Source organism: Strix uralensis, chromosome 15 (assembly GCF_047716275.1).
Source record: "Strix uralensis isolate ZFMK-TIS-50842 chromosome 15, bStrUra1, whole genome shotgun sequence".
Taxonomy (NCBI): Eukaryota; Metazoa; Chordata; class Aves; order Strigiformes; family Strigidae; genus Strix; species Strix uralensis.
The window spans coordinates 6,158,682-6,179,034 of record NC_133986.1 but is presented as its reverse complement, the minus strand read 5'-3'; the positions used below and the strand labels follow the sequence as shown (position 1 = coordinate 6,179,034).

General features: G+C 35.0%; 1 protein-coding gene across 1 annotated transcript in view; it reads left to right on the top strand.

Annotated features, from left to right (window-relative positions):
* METTL15 (methyltransferase 15, mitochondrial 12S rRNA N4-cytidine) overlaps positions 1-19,045 on the top strand; it is a 91,847-nt gene extending 72,802 nt beyond the window's left edge. The window contains exons 4-6 of the mRNA XM_074884862.1: positions 8,356-8,547; positions 10,639-10,817; positions 18,493-19,045. Of these exons, the coding sequence (XP_074740963.1) occupies positions 8,356-8,547; positions 10,639-10,817; positions 18,493-18,938 (817 nt within the window). The 3' untranslated portion in view covers positions 18,939-19,045. The remainder of the gene's footprint in view (positions 1-8,355; positions 8,548-10,638; positions 10,818-18,492) is intronic.
* The last annotated feature ends 1,308 nt before the right edge of the window (positions 19,046-20,353 follow it).

Genomic DNA, 20,353 nt, shown 5'->3' with positions numbered 1-20,353 from the left:
CAATAGTTTCATTTATTATTTGGTTCTGCAGGAGGAAAAAGAGATGCTTTTTACATGCTGTATGTCTGTGTTTTTATAACAGTCTTACAAAATGTAAATCAAATTCTAATAGGAGTAATTTTAAAACAATTGGAACGTGTGGGTTGTAGGTAGGAGTAGCCTTTTGGCAGTTCATTGTATGTTGCTTTTTAAATTATCAGTGTACGTTCTGTTAACTTCATGTTCTATGTGCGGATAGATATGTCAATTAAACCTTTTATTCAGCTAATGAATGAATACCAGTGGAAGCTGGATAGCTAGATTCTAATCTTGGAAAGTGACTACAAGATTATATTGCACTTTCTTCATAATCCTTTGTTTATGAACAGATTACAATGTATTTCTGAAATTATGAGTTGAGATGAGAAAGCACTGTAATAATTTAACTTTCTTTGCTAAAAAATAATTTACTTCATCTGAGATTCTGCTATGTGTAAAAAAATTCCTTCTTCATTATTATCCATATTATGGAGACAATAGTTAATTACTGATTTAGGTAAGGTAGAAGCATATTTAGACAGCACAAACCAAAATGTTGCAGGGAGGGAATGTAGTTAGAAAAGAAAGTATGTGTGGTTTTGTTCATTTAACATACAGGAGACAAGTTCTTGTCTTTTGAAACGGTAGTGTTTCATATATGGTATTTTGGTCATTTTATTTATCTGATCACAGCTGGTCAGTAATTGATCAGTAGAGCTGATTGAATGACAAATCTGTTTGTGTACCTTGTCCCCAGTCTGAAACCCTAAATATAATTTCAGATTCCTCTGAGACAGGGTGTTAACACTGGGGAAAAAATGATGAGATCTGCTTGTTCCCTGCATGTTGAAAAAATTTATCTGCAATGATTGTTGCTATAGGTTTTTCGTATTCTTATATTTATGGTCTGAAAAATGTTTATACACAGCTGTTATGTTTCTGATGTCAATTTGTGCTTTTCAACTTGCTGATGTATATCCAGAATTTCCTTCTGTATTCTACAGGGTTTTGACAACTGAATTAAACAGAACTTTTCTTCCTTCTAAGGCCAGCAGCAACAGTTCTTTTGAGTTCAATGAAGCACCATTGTGTCTTTAATGAAAGTATGAATTTATATGTGGGTTGTTGGGGAATGGAGAGGAGATTTTTATAAACATCTCTTTTAAGATGCTAATATAGAAAAAATAGGGAAATAATGCATAAGATTTATCAACTCTAAGGAAAGTTGCTTTGCTACCTTTTCTTACAGTGAAAAATAATCTTAGAAGTAGAACTTGAATAATGAGATGGACATCCACTTTTTAAAAGTGATTGTGCAAACTGTCAGCAGAAATGCTACAAGACCATCAAAGCTTCTTGCAGTAATTGTTAAAGTAGTAGTAGTTATCAGGATAGGAGAGGTGAAATAACAAGCAGATTCATTGCTGTATGTAATATATACATACATCTGATGGGACAGTGTGGTTTCATCTGCTGTGGAAATTACTGTGTAATCTCTTCTTGCTTCCAAACTATGCTGCAGTCTGTGTGCTTCCACTTGTGGCTGAATGGAGGTAGAACCACAGTGGCTCTGCTTGTAAAACCAAAACCAACATGAACTGTTGTAGCGAGGCATGCCTGCGTCAGTAGAGACCCTAAATCCTTCTGTGATTCACCTCCATTTTTTTCAATTATTCTTCTCAACTCTTTGATTTCCATGACCATGGAAAATGAGCATTTTTTGCAAGTGCATCTGATGGTTTTGCTACCTGATTCACTGGTTTGCCTCACAAACTGTTCTCTGCTGTCGTTTTTATCTGCGCTGCACTGTATTCCCTGGAGGTTGCATGAAAACAGGAGAGGGAATGCAAACCAGTACAAAAAGAGCCAGAAATGTAAAGGAAGCTGCTCAGCTTTGAAGCTAAAAACAGTGTTAAAGCTGAGGGTCCCAAAGAATGTTTGGTAGACCTGAGATGACAATACAGGTATTCAAATGTTCTTGCATTATGTCTGCTGAACCTCGTAAAACTAGACTGTCCTATTGCCATGAAGGCTACATGAACATATATCTCAAACTAAAATCCCCAGATGGGGTAATGTAAAGTCAGACAAATATTTATGATTCTTCTGAATCGTGGTGGTGTCTTATCCTTTGAGTTGTCTTATCTTTTGAGTTCATGACTGAAAAAAAAATCATTCGAATGGCTTGGTTTTCTTGGCACATCTGAATGATGATAACATATTACTTACTTTACATATTATGTAATAAAGGTGGCATGCACAACAATGTTTATTTTATAACAAAGGTTTTAACTCTGGCTAGCTGCAAATTGGATAAAATAATTTGCTCTTATTACTCATCAAAACTTTGTGTTACTTATGAAACTTAAAAATACATTTTCTCAAATTTTGGTGAGGCATATAATTTTGAAATTTGCCTCAGTAATCACTAGTCTTATTCTATTAGTCTTCCATTTGCCCTGAAAGAAATTACCTTCTTAATCTGTGATTTAGCCAGAGTGGAACATTGTTCATTAGGAACTTAAATTTTCATATTTATTTTTGATGGGTTTAACCATACCTGCTATGAATGATGTCTAATATGGTAAGATTTCTGATGTACTCTATGGAAATGAACTCTAATATCTGTGCTTTTGATTAAATAATTATTTCTTTTACTTTAAGTGAAACAGTGTTTATAGTTCCTTCAATTTAGAACAGTAGTTTTTCCTGAAATTGTGTTTGTGTTAGTGGTCAGAACAGTGGAATGGATACTTTATATAAAAGTAGAAATGAACATTAAAATAGTGCCAAATCTGGTTTGAGGCATCCTGAAATTTCTTACAGGTATGCTTGAGAGGTTCTTAGAAACAGTTTTTGGTGCCTGAAGTCAATGAGACACAAGGAGCAATGGACAGCGTCATTTTATGGAATCTGTAGTGGAGTAAGGAGGAGAGGAAGCTTGGCTGGAAGCTGCAGGAGAATGATTAAAGCAGGAAATAACTAGTTTCATAAGGGTTTGTGTAAAAGAGAAGACAATTGATAAGAGGAGACAGAGAAAGGCAAGCATTTTTACCTTTGGGATAGTAACTGACAGTGCAAGATATTCAGTGTTCTACAGGTTAATACAAAAATGGGGTTTTCTTGGTGTGATATCTTCAAGTTATATGGAAAGAAGTAATTAACTTCTGGAATGTATGCATACCTTTTAAGTGTTGTCTATTCTTAAGTGGGAGTATATGGTATGTAAATGTTTACCAATTCCTAAATACTTAAAATGACATTTCAGTGATCTTAGCACACCAAATAAAATTATGATTGTAGCCCTCAGATTTGAAAACATGAAATTACTTGGTTTTATGGAAATTGCTTTTTACATATGCTTCTTCCTGTTTTCACGCCTTTGTTAATCAGTGGCTAAGATTTGGGTTTGTCATTTTGTAGCACAAAACCCAGCCTAGACTGAACTGTTAGTTCTCAGCTATATGGACTTTTTCCAGAGCTGCAATCAATTTTTTATGAAGCTAAGAATAATGACAAAGTTCATTTATAAGTTGTTAGAAGTTAAAATTTTTATTTTTTTTTTCTTTGCAAAGAGGAAAACCATACCAATTTCCCATTTGTCAAAGGTTATTTAACATTTTTTACAGTATATGCAGATACATTTTTTTGAGAGGGGTGTTGCACTGAGGCAGAGTAACGCTCGCAACAATTTCCAGGTAGGATGCTGGAAGTTCCAGGAATTTACGAGTGGAGCACTTTGTGGTTTGCTTCTAGGTGTGCCTGGCACAGTGCAGCCGTGAGTGGAAGTCGCAGTTATCTGACAGCTGCTGAGTGACCAGGGTGAAGTGAGTCAGTGACATCAACCCCGGTCTGTACCAGTGTCCTCATTACAACTGGTGCTAATCGACACCCCTGTGGGCAGTCTCAGTGGATTTATTGAAGCAAACAAAGCACCAGATTGGTCTCCTTGTTTGATGTGTGTTGGCAAGAGTTAGCTGAAAGCCTTTTTTTTTTTCTAGTTCTCTCAAAGAAACATTTATTCTGATTGAGTAGAAGGTAGTTTTCATTGTTGACAAGGGATCATCACTTCCTGACTTCCTATGTAATCATACATAGAATTTATAAGGGGAGCAATGGTGAAAGATCAAGAGCAAGTATTGTTATATACACATAAAAAATGCTGAAGCACCATGGAAGCATAATTGTACTTTTCTGTGAAATTACCTGAATAATTGGTGTCACAGCAACCTCTGTGACAACAGAGAGAAACTAGAAAGGGAAGATATTTTCTTTGTTTATTTTGTAGAAGCTATATTCATGCTTTACTTTTTTTCCTGTGCTCAGTAAAATAAAGAAGAAATATTTTTATAGTGTTATAGAACACCAGAGGTTAACTGAAAGCAGAAGAGCTTGAAATACATTAGCAGACTTCGAACTCTTTCTCATTCTTCTCTTTCATATAACTGTGAAGTGTGGATCCAGTACTGTCTATCAGAATTACTATGCTATGTGTCATAGTATAATATAATAAAATACCGTGTTATGACCTGAAAAAAGGGTCCTGAACCCAAGGTTCTGTAGAAAACAGTACAAGAATTCTGCAAGCTCTTGAGGTTGTTGTGCAATAAAATCTGTTAAGGCCACAACAACATAGATAGCAGCTGAAGTAACTTTTTTATTATTTTAAAAATTGGCTACATTGTCCATATTCCCAGCATTTTTTAAAAATCTTGAATACTTCTTTCTTGGAGAATATCAAAATTAATAAAGAGAGAGTGAGCATGTAGAATATTTTGAGAAGTTAGAGGTTGCTTGACTGTAGCAGTTGGGAATTTATCAAAAATTACCATGCTATTACCATGCGTGCGCACACACGCACATGCCAAATGAGAGGTAAACATATGACAGGTATTATCTGCTTTTTTACATCCTCAGACCATAATGTCTGAAATTGTCTTAGCTTTCTACGCAGGTATCTTCAAGTCATTCAGTATTAAAATCTGTAAATCTTACTTCTCTGTTTATAAGAGAGGGGCTAAAAGCTCTTCACAGTTGTTTTAAGTTTCTGAAATATTCTGAATATGAAAGTGGTGTTCAAGTACTAAATTTAAATATTTTCTCTTGAGCAAGACAATTGGATTTAGTTAGATTGTAACCTTTAAACATCACCTAAAATGATTAAAATGATCTCTATGTAGTCTTAATGGCTTTTCATGGTATCCCCAAGACCTGCCTAAAACCCCCATTCAGTCTTGGTCTGTAATGTTTTTGTATGCTCTTTCTTCTCAGGCTTTTTAAAACTATATGCTTGGCTGTTTTATTTGGTATTTAGGGATGTTCCCTGCTTCACCTTTCCAGTTTTTTCCACTAAGCATTCGTTTTGCAATATATTAAGATGGAAAGGGTAATAAACAGATTTTCACACTAGGTAATTATGGTCATGGAACATAAATCCTCTAATGCCCAAAGAAAATGTTGGAACACTGAAAAAATAATTTCTACATACCTGAGCAGAGCAGAAGGCATGTGACTATAGGAAATAAATATTGTAGCATAGGGTACACAGTTTTTTATTATTTATATGAGGTTATGCTGGAAACAGGATTTACAGATGACATAAACAAAAATCTGAAGACAGTAGAAATAGAGGCTAAATTAAGCTTTTTTAGAGAAAATCGTGTGTGTAACAGGCAGTTATTATTTGAACATAGGTGTAAAGAATAGTAGACAAGGGAAGAGTTTTATTATGTTCTAATAAATCCTTCTGAATACTTGGTAAAATATTTTTCTTTAAATACATGTGTCATGCTAATAATCTAATAGATTAGTCCTTGTCATCACTATTATTAGTGTTACTACCCTATCGAAAAAAGAGTTGATATTTTTATTTCCTTTCTTAAGGTAATAAATCTTTCATAGCTGTGTACTTGGTTTGATTAATTGAAATGTATGAGATACCCAAGATGCTTAAAATTGTTTCTTCTAGTCCACAAAGAACCAGGAATTCAGACAACTGGCGTGAACATTTCAATGTAGTCGTTATAATCTCATAAAAAGCATCTGGTTTTAGTAAAGATTTATATTCACCAAGACACCTATATCCACTATTGATGTAGAGTATAACAAACAGGTTATATACAGAAGCTATGATTGCACGCAGCTGAAAGGCTGACATCAAAATGTCAATCTAATTCTTTTTCAATCTTTTTTTATTTGCAAACTCCAAAACATTTTCTAGCTGAAGCATCTCTTCACCAAAGAGTAAATTTCATCTTGCTTCAAATATACTTCTGTTTTAATTACCTTCTCCTAATCACAAAGGCTTCGCAGACCACAAATCAAAGGCCACTGTCCCAAACATTTTAGCCATCTGCATACTTATGACTTGTTTAAAGAAACATAATCAAATTTCTAGCAAGTTATAAATATAGTTCAGAATAATTTTTCAGGTTGGTTGGTAGCACAATACAGCACTAGTTCATAACTGCTGACACGGATTACTGTCTGCTGGGGGAACTAGACAATGCAATTTATAATTTTTTCCAGATCTCCTTTATTTTCATCTCCCACATACAGAAATAAAGTTAATTCTTTTGCATAGGTTGTAAAGTTAAAAATGCTGCCCAGTTGGACAAAGTTGTACAGATTTTTCAAGAAAATTCCTCTCATTATATTGAGGGGAAATACAGTCTCAAAGCTATAGCTATATAGCTTAAATTGGTTTAAATATGTTAAGTGGATCGTTGTGCTTTTCAGGAACTGTCAGTTCTTATTAGGCTGAATAGTTGTATTTATGTGCTGGACAGTAATCAATTCAAAAATGTGTATGTGTCTTCATGATATCCCTCATGAAATCTGTTCATTCAAGGTATTTCCTGGTTTTTGTGCTATGTTAAATAAGTTGATTCATTCTGCTCTAATGAGGATACCATAGTGTAGCTAAATGTTCTTCCATGTGGTTTCGTTCATAACTTCTTCCTTTTAATGGAGCTTTTCCTCTCTTTTTTTTTTTTTTTGGTGTTAATCTTCATAGCATTTTCTCACTCCAATTGGATTGGTGCAAAAAAGGTTCAAATTCCCTGTTCATATACTATTTTAAAACTGTAGCCACTGGAGTTGACTAAGTTGTGTTATAGTGTCAGTTGTCTTGATGTTAAACTGACCTGAAAAAAGAATTATACCTAAGCTGATATTTTGAAAAGAAAACTTAATGCTGACATGTCAAAAGATGTATGGGCAGCTGTCCTTTTGTAGCTGAAACAGTTAATGGAGTTGCTCTCTCCATCCATTCACCGCTGCCCATGTAACTTAGACAAAATTGTATGAGTTAATGTAGTGGACCTTGTAATAATTTCAATGCTAATCAATGGGGCTGAAGAGCAGTTAGCTGAACTGTAATCAAAACTCAGATGTGGAGGCAGTGGCTTCTTGTTAGGGGCAGAAATGTGTTTTGTTTTGCAGGTACTGCTTAAAAATGCAGCAACACAGTTAAACTTTTTAAATCTGTGAAATTCATTGATATTTTGAGAGATAGATAAAATTAATTATTGAATTGTAAGTCACCTTATATATAAGCAAGAATCAAAAGTCTGGGTTTAGACACCCAAGAAAGCATTGGGCACCTCAGAGATAAGGCATCTCCCTTGCTGTGCCACTTTCCCTTCCCAGGATGGGAATATTAAGCAGGTACCACCTTAAATCTAATGAAGAAGAATGCTAAGGACAAAAATGAATGTAAAACTCCACTCTCCCCAGTGATTAGGTACCTGAATAGAAGCTACACCGAAGTATTTTATCTGCTTATGATCCAGTGCACCTCATTTGCCCAGTTACTTTTGAAACAGCAAATATCACTAAAAAGAAAGGTGTTTGTCCATGGCAAGGACCCAGGATTTTTTTCCTGGCAGGTATTAACCACAAGGCTGTGCAGTTGTGTTTCATCTTGTCTGCTTCTCCTCTAGGGCCAAGAACTGTTTGTTCTTTTCTGCACTTTGGCCTCACTAGACAAAGGGTCCTGCTCAGCACAGCAGGTGCCTTGGTGGTCAGGGCATTCCCATTGAATGTGAAAGGTGTCCCTTTGAGTTCCTGCATGGTGAAAACATGAAATTTTAGTTAGGTTTCCATTTCTTTGAGATCAAGCAGGGAGTAAAGAGTTAAAGCTTAAGTAGCCACTGATGGCTGGGTTGGACCAGTTTTCAGTGTTGACACATGAAAAGTACTTAAACTACTGCTTTGGGAATAGCCCTATTGCTTTTGAGACAATTGAGTGCTACTATCTAATTTCTGCTATACAAGGGAAAGATATTGCACTGTTGTAATTAAAATTGAGGCTATTTATTTGTCATTTTCTTACAGGAAACAGATTCAAGCTCTTCTAGGACAGTTTAGCCAGTCAGAGGCTTTGTTAATCTCCTCTGGAGTTGAGCCAGGGACTCTAGATGGAGTTCTCTTGGATGCTGGCTGTTCTTCTATGCAACTTGATACACCTGAAAGAGGTTTTTCCCTGCAGAAGGATGGACCTTTGGACATGAGGATGGATAGCGACAGGTACCTGTTAATAAAATATTTCTCCTTGAAACTGAAAAACTGTGTGCTCAGCAGCCCCTGTGCATTTCGTTTCTCCTTAAATTGAAGAATTCTCATCATCAAACCACATCTAATTTTGCATGAGTATACGGTCTTTCTTCTGCCACAAAGCTTTTTTCGATCTCAGTACTTGGAACCCTGATTATTGTCTTTTCGTTCTGTGAAATAAGAGGAAGGTTCTGCTGATGAGTAATTAAACCAGGAACATTTTTGATAACTATACCATTAAAATCTTACAATTTTGGAGTGTATGGTATACAGTCACGGGGGCATCTCACTTTCGGAGGCCTGTCTTCTCCTGTTATTTTCACAGTTTCTCAGACTGTACTTGATCTGCAGGCTCACAACCCCTTACTGCTGTCCCTTTTCTGCCACACTTACTGCTTGTGAAACCTTCATTTGGGCATGTTCAGTTGCTCCCTCAGGAAAGGAGCAACCTCCCTCTTTTTTGCAGTGACCATCTGACCCAGTTACATCTCTCTGAAAGGAACATGACATAAAATAAATAAATAAAATCCCATCCATATTATCTGCCAAGTGAAATCAGAGGGCAACATTATTTTTAACACACTACTATAATGTTGTTTTCCATGCCTGTGGATTTATTGTAAGTTTTCCTTAGCAATATGATCAGCTTCCTTTCACTTTGTGTAGGAGGCACATCAGTCTTAATTATCAAATTAACAATTGCTATATAAATCACCTCTATTTAAATTATTAGAATTGGTGTTTAGTACATTCAAGAGCATGACAATCAATGGTGGAGTGATAATTTCTACTTATATAGCGGTTTTCATCTTCAGGCAATCTCATATATTTCTGTAGCATTGTGCTTTTTACATGAACAACCAAGGATCTCTGTTGTATAGATAATGGCAGTAATTGCATAATGCATCACTGGGAGAATGAAATTTCTTGCTTTGTGTTTTGATGAACCTGTAGTCTTAAGAAATGTCATTTGATCATTCATTGTTCACGCAGAGCTGATGGGAAGTCTCAGTTTCTAAGGAATTACCTTAAAACATTAATGTTAAGTCTTAACACAGCAAATTTCATGATACTTGCTTTTTCCAGTTTTGTCTAAAAAGCTCACATGATCCTCCTGGGATTCAGCCCTCAGATTTCAAGAATCTGAACTCCAGGCTTATAGTTGCATCATGAGAATACATACATGGAACAGGAACATAAGAACAAAGGATACCTGTGGCATAACAAAAAGCCTTACACTATGGTTGTTGCTATGATACTACTTGCCTCTGATTTCTAAGTTTTGTTATCTTTTGTAAGATACTGCAAGAGAGTAATAAATGCCTGAAAAATATTCTGCACATTGATGTATTTGTAGAAGAGAATTCATTAAGTAGGTTGTATGTGTTCTCCAATTAGTAAACCCATATATGATACAATACTTGAACTATTTCTATAGTTAAGTGACAGAGATTTAAAAAAATAAATTAATGGCTTTTATTCTTTATATTGTAACATTTCCTGTCATTTGTAATATTAGGTCATTTCTGTTCCCTCAAAACAGTATTTGGATATAAAATCTTATGCCTTCTAGTGAAAAGTAAAGTTAAATTATTTTTATGAGCAATTGTTTTCATAGCAGGAGATGTGAAAGAAAAGATCCCTGAAATCAATTCTAACTAGAAAACAACATATAATGCAGGGTGACTAAAATGAACCCATAAGGGGTAAGTTTACATTCTAAAGCTGACTAAATAATAAGTCACACAGCGTCTCCATTTTAACATGAGACTGAAATGTGTTTATTCTTGTCAACTTATTAAGCATAGTTTATGATAATACTTGGAAGTTTCAGCTGTTCTAATTGATGTTAAGGAACAAACTCCATTTAAAGTAGCCAGAAAAAGGATTTAAAAGGTGCAAGTTATATCTGTTTTCACAGGGTTGCTGTCTCTTATTTGAAAACCTCAAAGGCACTTGTATGCGGTGTGTGTGTGTTTGACTTTATGTCTCAATGCTATGAAGCTTCACCTCTTGTCAATGAAAACTGACGTCAGTGAACTAATTGGCTCTTCTTGTGCGTAGGTACCCTGACATGCCCACTGCTGCTGATGTTGTGAATGCTTTAGATCAACAGGCGCTTGCGTCCATCCTGAGAACATACGGGGAGGAGAGGCACGCCAAGAAAATCGCTTCAGCCATCGTTCAGGCACGCAGCATATACCCCATCACCAGAACTCAGCAGCTTGCAAGCATTGTTGCAGGTACCCTCATTAATTCTTCACAGTGGCTGAGGAGAAAAAATATTAATCCCCAAAGTCCCAGAGGGATCTATTTGTACTTGAAATTGTGCAGGATCTAATCTTCCCTATTCTGCTCTCATGTCAGCTCTTTCTCTTTTTTTTAAACTCCCACTTTTTATGTTGTAGTTTGACGATTAGTTCAATAATAGATTTTACATTAAGTGATTTATCTTTTTGCCAACCAAGTTGAAACACAGAATGACAGCAGCCTAGGGAATTCTTTATTCCAGCTATTGATAAGCCTTCAAATATCGGATATGAAATATATCTCTCTTAGTTTTAAATTTCTATATTTTAATATTTTGAGGGGAAGTACCATGGCAGTTTCCCATTATGAATGAAATCAGATCATTTCTGTCTGCTTAAGGAACCGGGAAGCAAAAAGTAAAGCAGTACATAGCTTGTTTCACCTTGTGAATGCCAACTAGATCAGCCTGAAGCAACTATTGAAACACTTCCTCTTACTTGCTCTTCACTGTAAACAACTTGAAAAAAATGTAGTTAGGCAGAAACTGTGCTTACATCAAGAACCTTCATGTTTGTGTTGTCAAGTGAAAATTCTTGAGGAAAAATGTGAGACTCAGATCCTGTTCATTAACATTATAATATGTAATGTTAGGATATTTTTATTTTTTTAACCAAGAAATAAAAATTACTGGGTCTTGTCACAGATAAGTCTAAACTGCTGACTCCTTTGAATATAGACCTGTGAAATGGCTATCTAGATTTAACATTTGCTAAAGAATAGTGTTAAACATTGTATCAATATCTTGAAGACTTTTAAAAATAATTGTATTCTTAAAAATCAGGATTACTTTAACTGGAAGTTTAAGGGACTTATTTTTAATGACCGACAAACAAATGAAAAGGTTTGGATTTGTATAAGTCAGGATATTTGAACAAAATGTCCAGTCAACCAAGCCCAAAGTTTAGTTGATATGATTAAAGGATCGGAAGATGCTGTTTGCTGTTGTAAGCCCCTACTGTAAATACAGTGAATGTGCAGAACAATCTTAAAAAAACAACAATCCTAAAAAAGCAGAGAGAAAACACTATGAGTCTTTTATAAAACTTGAAGAGTTACATTTTTAATATAGTAATTTTCATCAACATCACGAACTAATAATTTAGGTTTTTGTCACATGGATCTCATGCTTTTTGAAAGACTGTTGATTAAAACAGTGTCCCATTATTGAGATTGAAGCAACCATATTGCTATGCTAAAGATGTAGTGTGTTTATAATTCATATAATAATATGAATTACTACAATATAAATGTGTTGTAGGCTGTAAGCAAGCAACTCAGTAACTTCTGAAATAATTTTGTGCACTAGCCTGAACTAAGAAAATAAAAATACTAGTGCACAAAAGACAGTGATTGAAGATTCCTTCATGTTTAATTTGTTGCACATGAGTCATCACTTAACGGTCACTTTCTGTGACAATGAGAAGGACTTTTTGTTCTCACTTTAAACTCTGCTATATTTGAGGAGCAGCTCGATACATGAATCCGGTATGCATCAGAGACTATATGTGCTAAAGACAATACTCCAGCACATATCTGCCAAGACAGTAAATATGTTTTATGTGCCTTTTTTTTTTTGAAGTATTCAAGTAGTTAAAACAATTTTAGGACTGTTACACTGATCCCTCTTTGGGTAAAACTTTTTCCAGTTTTAATTTGATTCCTCCAGTAAAGGAACACAATGGTGGATCCTACTAGTTTTTAAACTGATAATACCTTAAGAATATTTCTGGTAACTATAATATGTTTTGTTTAATTTATCATCTATCATCAGTATATATTCTTACGCAAAATGATATCCATGAAGTTACTGAGGTAAGCCAGAGCTAAAGTGTCAGACACTACAGCTACAGGATCCTCTTGGTGGCACAGCACAAAAACTCCCCTAATTCAGGAGTGAAATCTATGACCTATTAGTTAAATGTCAAGTTCTTTAAAAAATAAAATATTAATTAGAATAATAAAACCTTGCATTTTAGATTTTGCAGACTCTATACAAGCATGATTATCTCTCCAGAACAGGATCAATTTTTTTGCCTAGTATATGAGCCAGAAAGCAAGCAAAAAATGTAGCCAATGAGGCAGGGTATTTATGCGTCTTTTTCTGCTGGTGTCAGTAACTGAGAATTCAGGTATAGTCAATATTTCTTTCAAGGTCTATCCCAGTGAATCATCCCAGTGAATCTAGATTTGGACTAGCCTGAAATTGTAAAATTTCATTTCTATTTATAGAATGCTAGACTTCTGGTCTTTCCTGCCACCCCCCACAAGGTTAGAATGTGTATCGATATTGCTAATTGATTGGGAGGTAAGAGTGAAGGATGTAATTAAAAAACAAAATGACAAAACAGCTGTAAAACAGTTACAGAATAATCAGACTTTTCTAAAGTTTGTACTAGCAAGAGTTGTAATTTTCAGGTATAGCTGCAAAAAATACATAAATAGATATCTATGTTAAGATTACCTACAACAGCCTGGGGCTAACTCAGGTATCCAAGTGACTTCTTGCTCTCCTTTGTTCCAGTTCATGAAAATAATTCCTTCTATTTCTTGACATAGAGCATTAAAGTTATCTCTCTACATACTGTGCCAATGAATAAGGTCCTACAAAAAACACTAAAAAAAGTTCAGCTTTTTTTGTTTTTCTAAATGTGGGCAAAAAGCTTCTGATCCATTTAAATAAGATCTCTGTGAGCTAGAGATGGGAGCTGGAGTCTGCAGTTTAAATGGGAAGAAGGAGGAGTTTTCTGTTCCGTCATGTGAACACCATCTCTTCTTGCAGCACAGTTGAACTCCACTCACTGTTTATAATATTCACACAGCTATCTGCAATGATGAATGCTCTGTAAATACTAAAGATCAGTAGTTCTCAACTGAAGGTCTGTGAATAGATGTGTGGAAGCTGAATAAGAAGCACTTCCTGATGTCTTTTGCTGTAGCTCATTGAGGTTTAACTTGATGTGCAGGAAAACTGGTTAAAAATAGTGAAATTTTTAGAATGTAATTTTAATATGCTTTTTCTGTACAACTGATAATATTTTTTCATTTCTTTTCAGTGGGTAATATACTTTTTTATCTATTAGTTTTTGTTCAAAATTTAATTTTCCTCAGTTATTTAGATACATACTCTATTAACAGATCATTTTGAGATCATGTAATCATTTGGACTTAAAAGGAATTGATGATGAGATATTAAAGAAATTTGAAAAGTTTCAAAAGAACTTTAATGAGTAAAGCCAGTCTCATTCAGATTGGTTCACATTTATAGACTTTAATTACCAGTTTGGAATTTGTAATATTGCCTGAATTTCAGATGGATGAGAATTACCACTGTACTGAGGGAGCCCAGACAAAAGGACATTAGTTGCGTCACAGAAACTTATTAAATGCAATGCTAATTCAACAGATTCCTGCAAACAGGTGCACGATCTGAATTAATTTTTAAACTCTCCCACTCTCATACACTCTGGGGACTTCAATAGTTCATATTGACAGGCACAGCATGTTGCTAATTTCATTCACAAGCTTTAAAATTTCAATACATTTCAAAATGTGAATCTATTAGATTTTTAAAAGTGTAAGTAGCATCAGGGCATCCCAAAACTAAAAATGATAATTTCTCTCACTGGGATTCCAAACCAGTCATGTAGCCAGAAGCGTGGTGTTTTTATGAATGAAATTCATTTTACAAGCTTCCCATACAGATTTTTTTATATTTTTGTGCATTGTACAGCCTGTTACCAGGAAGGATTTTCTTTTAGTGTCATGGTAATTGGAGGGGGCTGGGTGAGAGATTTGTGCTAAGGCACAAATCAAAAATAGGTTTTTATTTAACTAAACGAGAAGACTAAGAGTGGGGTAGGAAAATTTTTCACCCCTGGGAACACAGATCAAAATCTATTGCCTTTACTAAAAAGATGAAGGCCAACATGACAGAAATCACTACTGCAGATTACATTTATTAGTTAATCCCAGTCTCTGAAGACAGACCAATAAATCTTTGAATTTGGAAATGGTTTGATTTTGGTTTTAGTTGGGGGGGGGGGGGGTTGGTTGCATAAATCTGCAAAGTGACTGCATGCATTTACCAGTTTCTTGAATATTAATATGTACTGTTATATGTGACCTGCAATGCTGTGTGTGCATGTTCAACTGAGGCATGTAAGGTTCTGTTATGCTTACAGAATAGATCTGAGTTTTATTCTTTGGTGTAAGATAAATTAATTCACAGTAATAAATTAATGTCATGATTAATTGTCATAGAAGATTATTGTAGGAAGGCACTGCACTCAACAACCATGGCAGGACAAATGGAAGAACCTTCCAAAGACCTGTTAGTGTCCTAGTCATGCTGATAGCCTGAGTATCTAATTTATTTTGTGTATCTATTCAGTATTGCGATTGCAAAATACCAGTGTTCATGATTAGACTACTAAAGATCTGTCCAGATATCAGCATGTCATGTCTATTTAGATTTTTACAAAACCAGTTTTGAAGTAGGTCTTTATATCATACTTGTTTTTTCAGATAAGCAAAAGATATTTTGGTGACATAGGAGATAAAACTTCCACTATTTTACTAAAATTCCAGTGAGATTGGCTGTGGAAATTTAAACAAATGATCTCATTCCAGGCTTCTGTTTTTATGGTTAGGTCCCAATCAAGAAACACAGTCAGTTTTGTACCTAAATTACATGCTGTATTCTTGTGGGCTGGCTTCGTTTTTATCTGTGATACTTTTGGAAGCTGAAATACTCTTAGAATATCAGAAACGGATCATCCCCAGAAAACCAGAAGTATTTTTAGAAAATACTTAGACTGCTAAAATGTGATAGTTAAAAATTCTGGATCTGCTTTGAGGTGAACACTAGCTCTGGGTAGTAACAGCCCAGAGTATAAAACTGATGCTCTTCAAGTCACAGCTGTAAATTGTTTAGCAAGGGGCAGGAACAGTACAGGTGGGACTGAAAAAATGCATTCTGTTTTCTAACCCACTAGCTTGTTAACAGCTAATATTTTGTAAGGGAACAATGCTTTTTCATTCCAGTTAACAATTATTTTCATAGACTGAACATGGCATCAGTGGGCTTGATTTTGGAAGGGAGGAGGGGAAGAGTGAAGTATGTTTTCAATGGTTTTAAAAATAGGGCTAGAAAAAGAGAGATTTGTTGTGTGAGATCTTCTACAAAATCAGTATTTTCTTATTCAAGAGACCATGGCTTTTGTTACTGAATTAAAAAGATACTGAGGTATCTGATATTTCAGCTTCAAATTCCATTGAAGAAGAATGCTATTATGGCTGAAACCTAAGACAGGTCTGATATGAAGCTATGTATGTTTTGTCGCTTAGTGCATGCTTTGGAAACATGCATGTCATGATGGTTTTGGATAAATTACATGCTGATTTTAAACCCTGCTGTTTTATTTAATAACTACTCAAGAGTTCTGAGCATGCTGCCAGTGTTTGTAGCTGTTAGTTGACCATTTAAAGAAAATTGTTTATTTTGCTCAGCACAGTATTCCTTTATGATACACATTAAGAGGCAGTTTTCTTCACACACAAATGGCAGTCAATGGCTGTTTTAAGGATTCAGTTTTCAAAGAATCTATTTTTAGGTATGTAAAGAAAGATGGAAACAGATATTGTGTTAGGTAGTACAAGCGTGGTGTCAGTTGGTTTCTGGGGACATCTTACCTTCTGCAATTTTGAGTTTTTCTTTTAGTTCAGCTCTTTCATCGAAACATGCCTACAATGAGAGTATATGTTCTTTTTATGATTTATGTAAAGTATAGAACGCGGTGTTCTCAAAGACAGAAATGATGCTAGTTAACTAGTGTTACTTTTTCTAGAGTTTGGAAGTAATGGAGGAACCTCGCTCCCACAGGTTAAATCTATTTACTGTGTTCTGTGAAATGGAGTTTAAAGGCACAAATTCCTGTGCAGTAGTTTGTGTTGGGAGAAGTTGACCCTGTTGCCACTTTCTGTCTCAAAGGATTCAGACTGTAGGAGTAGGAAACAGCCACAGCTATGATAGGTCTCTTCAGTTAATTCAGGAACTGTTAGGATTGGAGTCAGAGAAGGTAGGGAATGTAGTTGGGAAAATTGAGTATGCAGAAACACATCTTAGATACATTGCATACATGGTAATAACTTTATTAATAATGATTGAATTTTTAAATCCCATTATTGGCCTCTCCCTTTGCTGAACACTGATTGCTTGTGTGTTTGTGATGCCAAACACGTTTTCTGACAGAAGTAAAATCTTACCTTTTAAAACTCTCAAGAATTCCACTAATAAATTATTTTGTGCCAGTGTACCGGATTATGATATCTCTATTAAATTTTTTTTTAGTCATCTGTGTAAATGCGACTTTAGTCAAATAATTTCAGAGATACCATGTTCCTTTCTTTTACTCCACTACATACAATATCAATTACTTGATTATGAACTGCATTTACTTCAAACCCATTGCTTTATTATGTTGTAGTTTAGCACTGGCGTGGAATTAAGGCATTTTAATACACACATACCAGTTGTATTGCCTTATCTCTAATGGGGTCTCTTGTTTGGAAGAATAATTCCTTCTAGTTGTGTGCTAGCTTTATTCATTCAATTTCTCTTTACTAGACTCCTGTGCTCACTTACATAATAGATTATAATTTTACTAAGGTTTTACCGATCTTGTAAGACACTTGCACTTTAGTCCTTCTGATCCATCAAATCTGGTTTCTCTAGCTTTTTGCTCTATACTCAGATAATGATGATTCAAGCCTAAAATACATTTAATAATGATATATTGAAGGTTCTATCAAAATTTAAGTCTCCACAGAGATTTGTATAATTCATAAGAACTTTGGAGAAAGGAAGAGGGAGTTTTGTGCATCTAGTAAAAATTATTTAATCTGGTGATTTTTTTTGTCCAACAAACTCATACCTTAACATGTTCTGCTGTATAGGCCTGTGAAAAAGCAACAGTATCACTGCATTTTCTAAATTTCTCAAGGTATTTTTGTGAACATTTGAAGAAAGGTGTAGTGGTCAACAATTTTTATCCCCAAACGAGGATGCCTCTTTTAAGCTTTAATTCATGGAAAGATATCGCCAGGTAGACACTGTCTTCATCTTATCTCTGCCTGTGAGGAAATGCATAATTATCTAGAAGACAGCAGTTAAAATTGTGTTGTCTTTTTTGCCTTAAAAGCATAAAAGAAACCACCAAAATACTGAACTGACATTGACTACCCTGAGCTGTAAAGTGAGACTTATCTAGCCCATCTTCATTTTTTCTCTATAGTGGTTTCAGCCATCATTTTGCATTCTAACTTTGTGAAGCATTTGAGGAAGGAATTTCTATGAAAGATTCTAGGAAAAAAAACCAACATTCAACTGCAAGCCAGCTCAGTTTAATAGGGTTTACTTACGGAAATGTGAATTCAAAGCAGAAAATAAAGATATATTATAAAGAAGGAAGCTTACCTCTCAGGGTTCAGTTGTAAGTATGCTTTCCTTTAAAGTCATCATGCATGAGTAAAGTAATCATGCATGATTAATGTCAGGATAGCAATGTAGAAATAATGAGATATTAACATATACCTTTTAAAATTTGACAGGTGCTTTTCCAGCATCAGCACTGTATGCACGAAAAGACTTGCTTCAGAGACCTACACATGTTGCTACCAAAACTTTTCAAGGCCTGCGAATATTTGTCAATGATGAGCTCCATGAACTCTTAATAGGACTGGAGACAGCTGAGAAGTTTTTAAAACCTGGAGGTCGCCTTGTAGCCCTCTCCTTTCATTCATTAGAAGATCGTATTATCAAACGTTTTCTTCATGGAATAGACATGACAGAAAAGTACAATCTTGGCTCAAAGCAGAAGATAAGACAAGCTCTGAAAAATCACTCCAAAGAAGAAGATACACAAGAACTTCCCCATGGAAAATCCAAGTCAAAGTGGAGTTTTATACAGAAAAAAGTTCTCACACCTCAGGCCAAGGATATTCAGACAAACCCAAGAGGAAGGTCGGCCAAGCTAAGAGCTGCTATTAAACTCTAAAACAAAATATATGATTATATAATTGTGTGATTTCCTTAAATTTTGTTTTCCAGAAGGCTAATTAGCAGACAATATCAAACTGAAAAAATAAAGGCTGTTAGAAAGCATTTCTTTCTTACCTTTGTGCTTCTTTTTAATTGGGGTGTAGTGTACAACATCAAAAGGTAAAATAAATGTAGATAAGTGGTTGTCACTAATTACACAAAAAAGACATCTTTTAAAAAAGAGCATCAGAACCAAAGTTTATAAAAATTAAAAAAGGTTTGATGTATTTACAGTATTTCCTTTAGATTAAATTCAAACCCCTGACATTAACAGTCTAAATTCAGTAGCTGATTGAGACAGACACATTTTTATGGGGGTGGATTTCACACATCTAAGTCAGATGGTGGATTTAGTCTAGAGTAAGTTTAAACTAACCTAAGAATTCATGATATATAAGTCTCTCTGTCTCAATTGACTTATTGCATGAATGCTTGTGGGACAAGAGCTAGTTCTTAACTAAATTGATATCAGTATGTAATGTTCTATCCAGGAACTTGTAAATGGGCTTTTTTTAAAGTATATAAATATTTACTTCTGAGTGATCACCTGTTTATTTAATGTTTCTGGATTCCAAATAGTAAATGTATCTTGGGGAAAAAAGATACTTAAAAGACAACTGTTTGCACTTGGACACTACAAGCAAACAGATTTGTACTTGATCATTTGAATTTCTTCCTGTGACTGTAACATCTGTGCATAGATCAGTACAACTTTTAGGTGTTGATGGAATTATAATTAACCCATCAAAAAAGGGGGTTTGTGGCTTTTATGAAGTATTTTACTTTGCTGGTGATCATTCATTAAGAGGTGCTACTTAGGTAAGTATTCAATTATTTTGTAAAAGGCCCACTGTAACACCAGTTTCCTATTTGGATGCTATACCAAGTAGAACATGTAACATAATTTATTTTTTAATAAGTTAATATGAATTGGACTTAGCTTTGAGTTTATATTTTAACTTAAAAGACCATTGGTTTGCTGTCTTTGTATGTTAAAAGTGATCAGAAAACAGTGTAATTTTCAACTTCTTTGACCTCTGACTCATCTCTTCAGGGGAAAAAAATTCTTATTTGGATAATCAAATCCGTAGCAGGATTTCATTTGTGATGAACCTGAAACTTGCCTGGTAGAATAACAAATGCAATTTCTGACTGAGCTAAATGATTACTACACTAGCTTATAAAAGAGAACTGACTGGATCACTCTGGACTTGATTTTCATGAGGCATCCTCTTTGTGTTGATGTAAATGATGTAAATGGCTATCAACTCCCCAGGTCCCTCTCTGACTGGCAGCTCTCCAGCCACTCCTCCCCAAGCCCGTAGTGCTGCTGGGGGTTGTTGTGGTCGAAGTGCAGCACCCGACATTTGG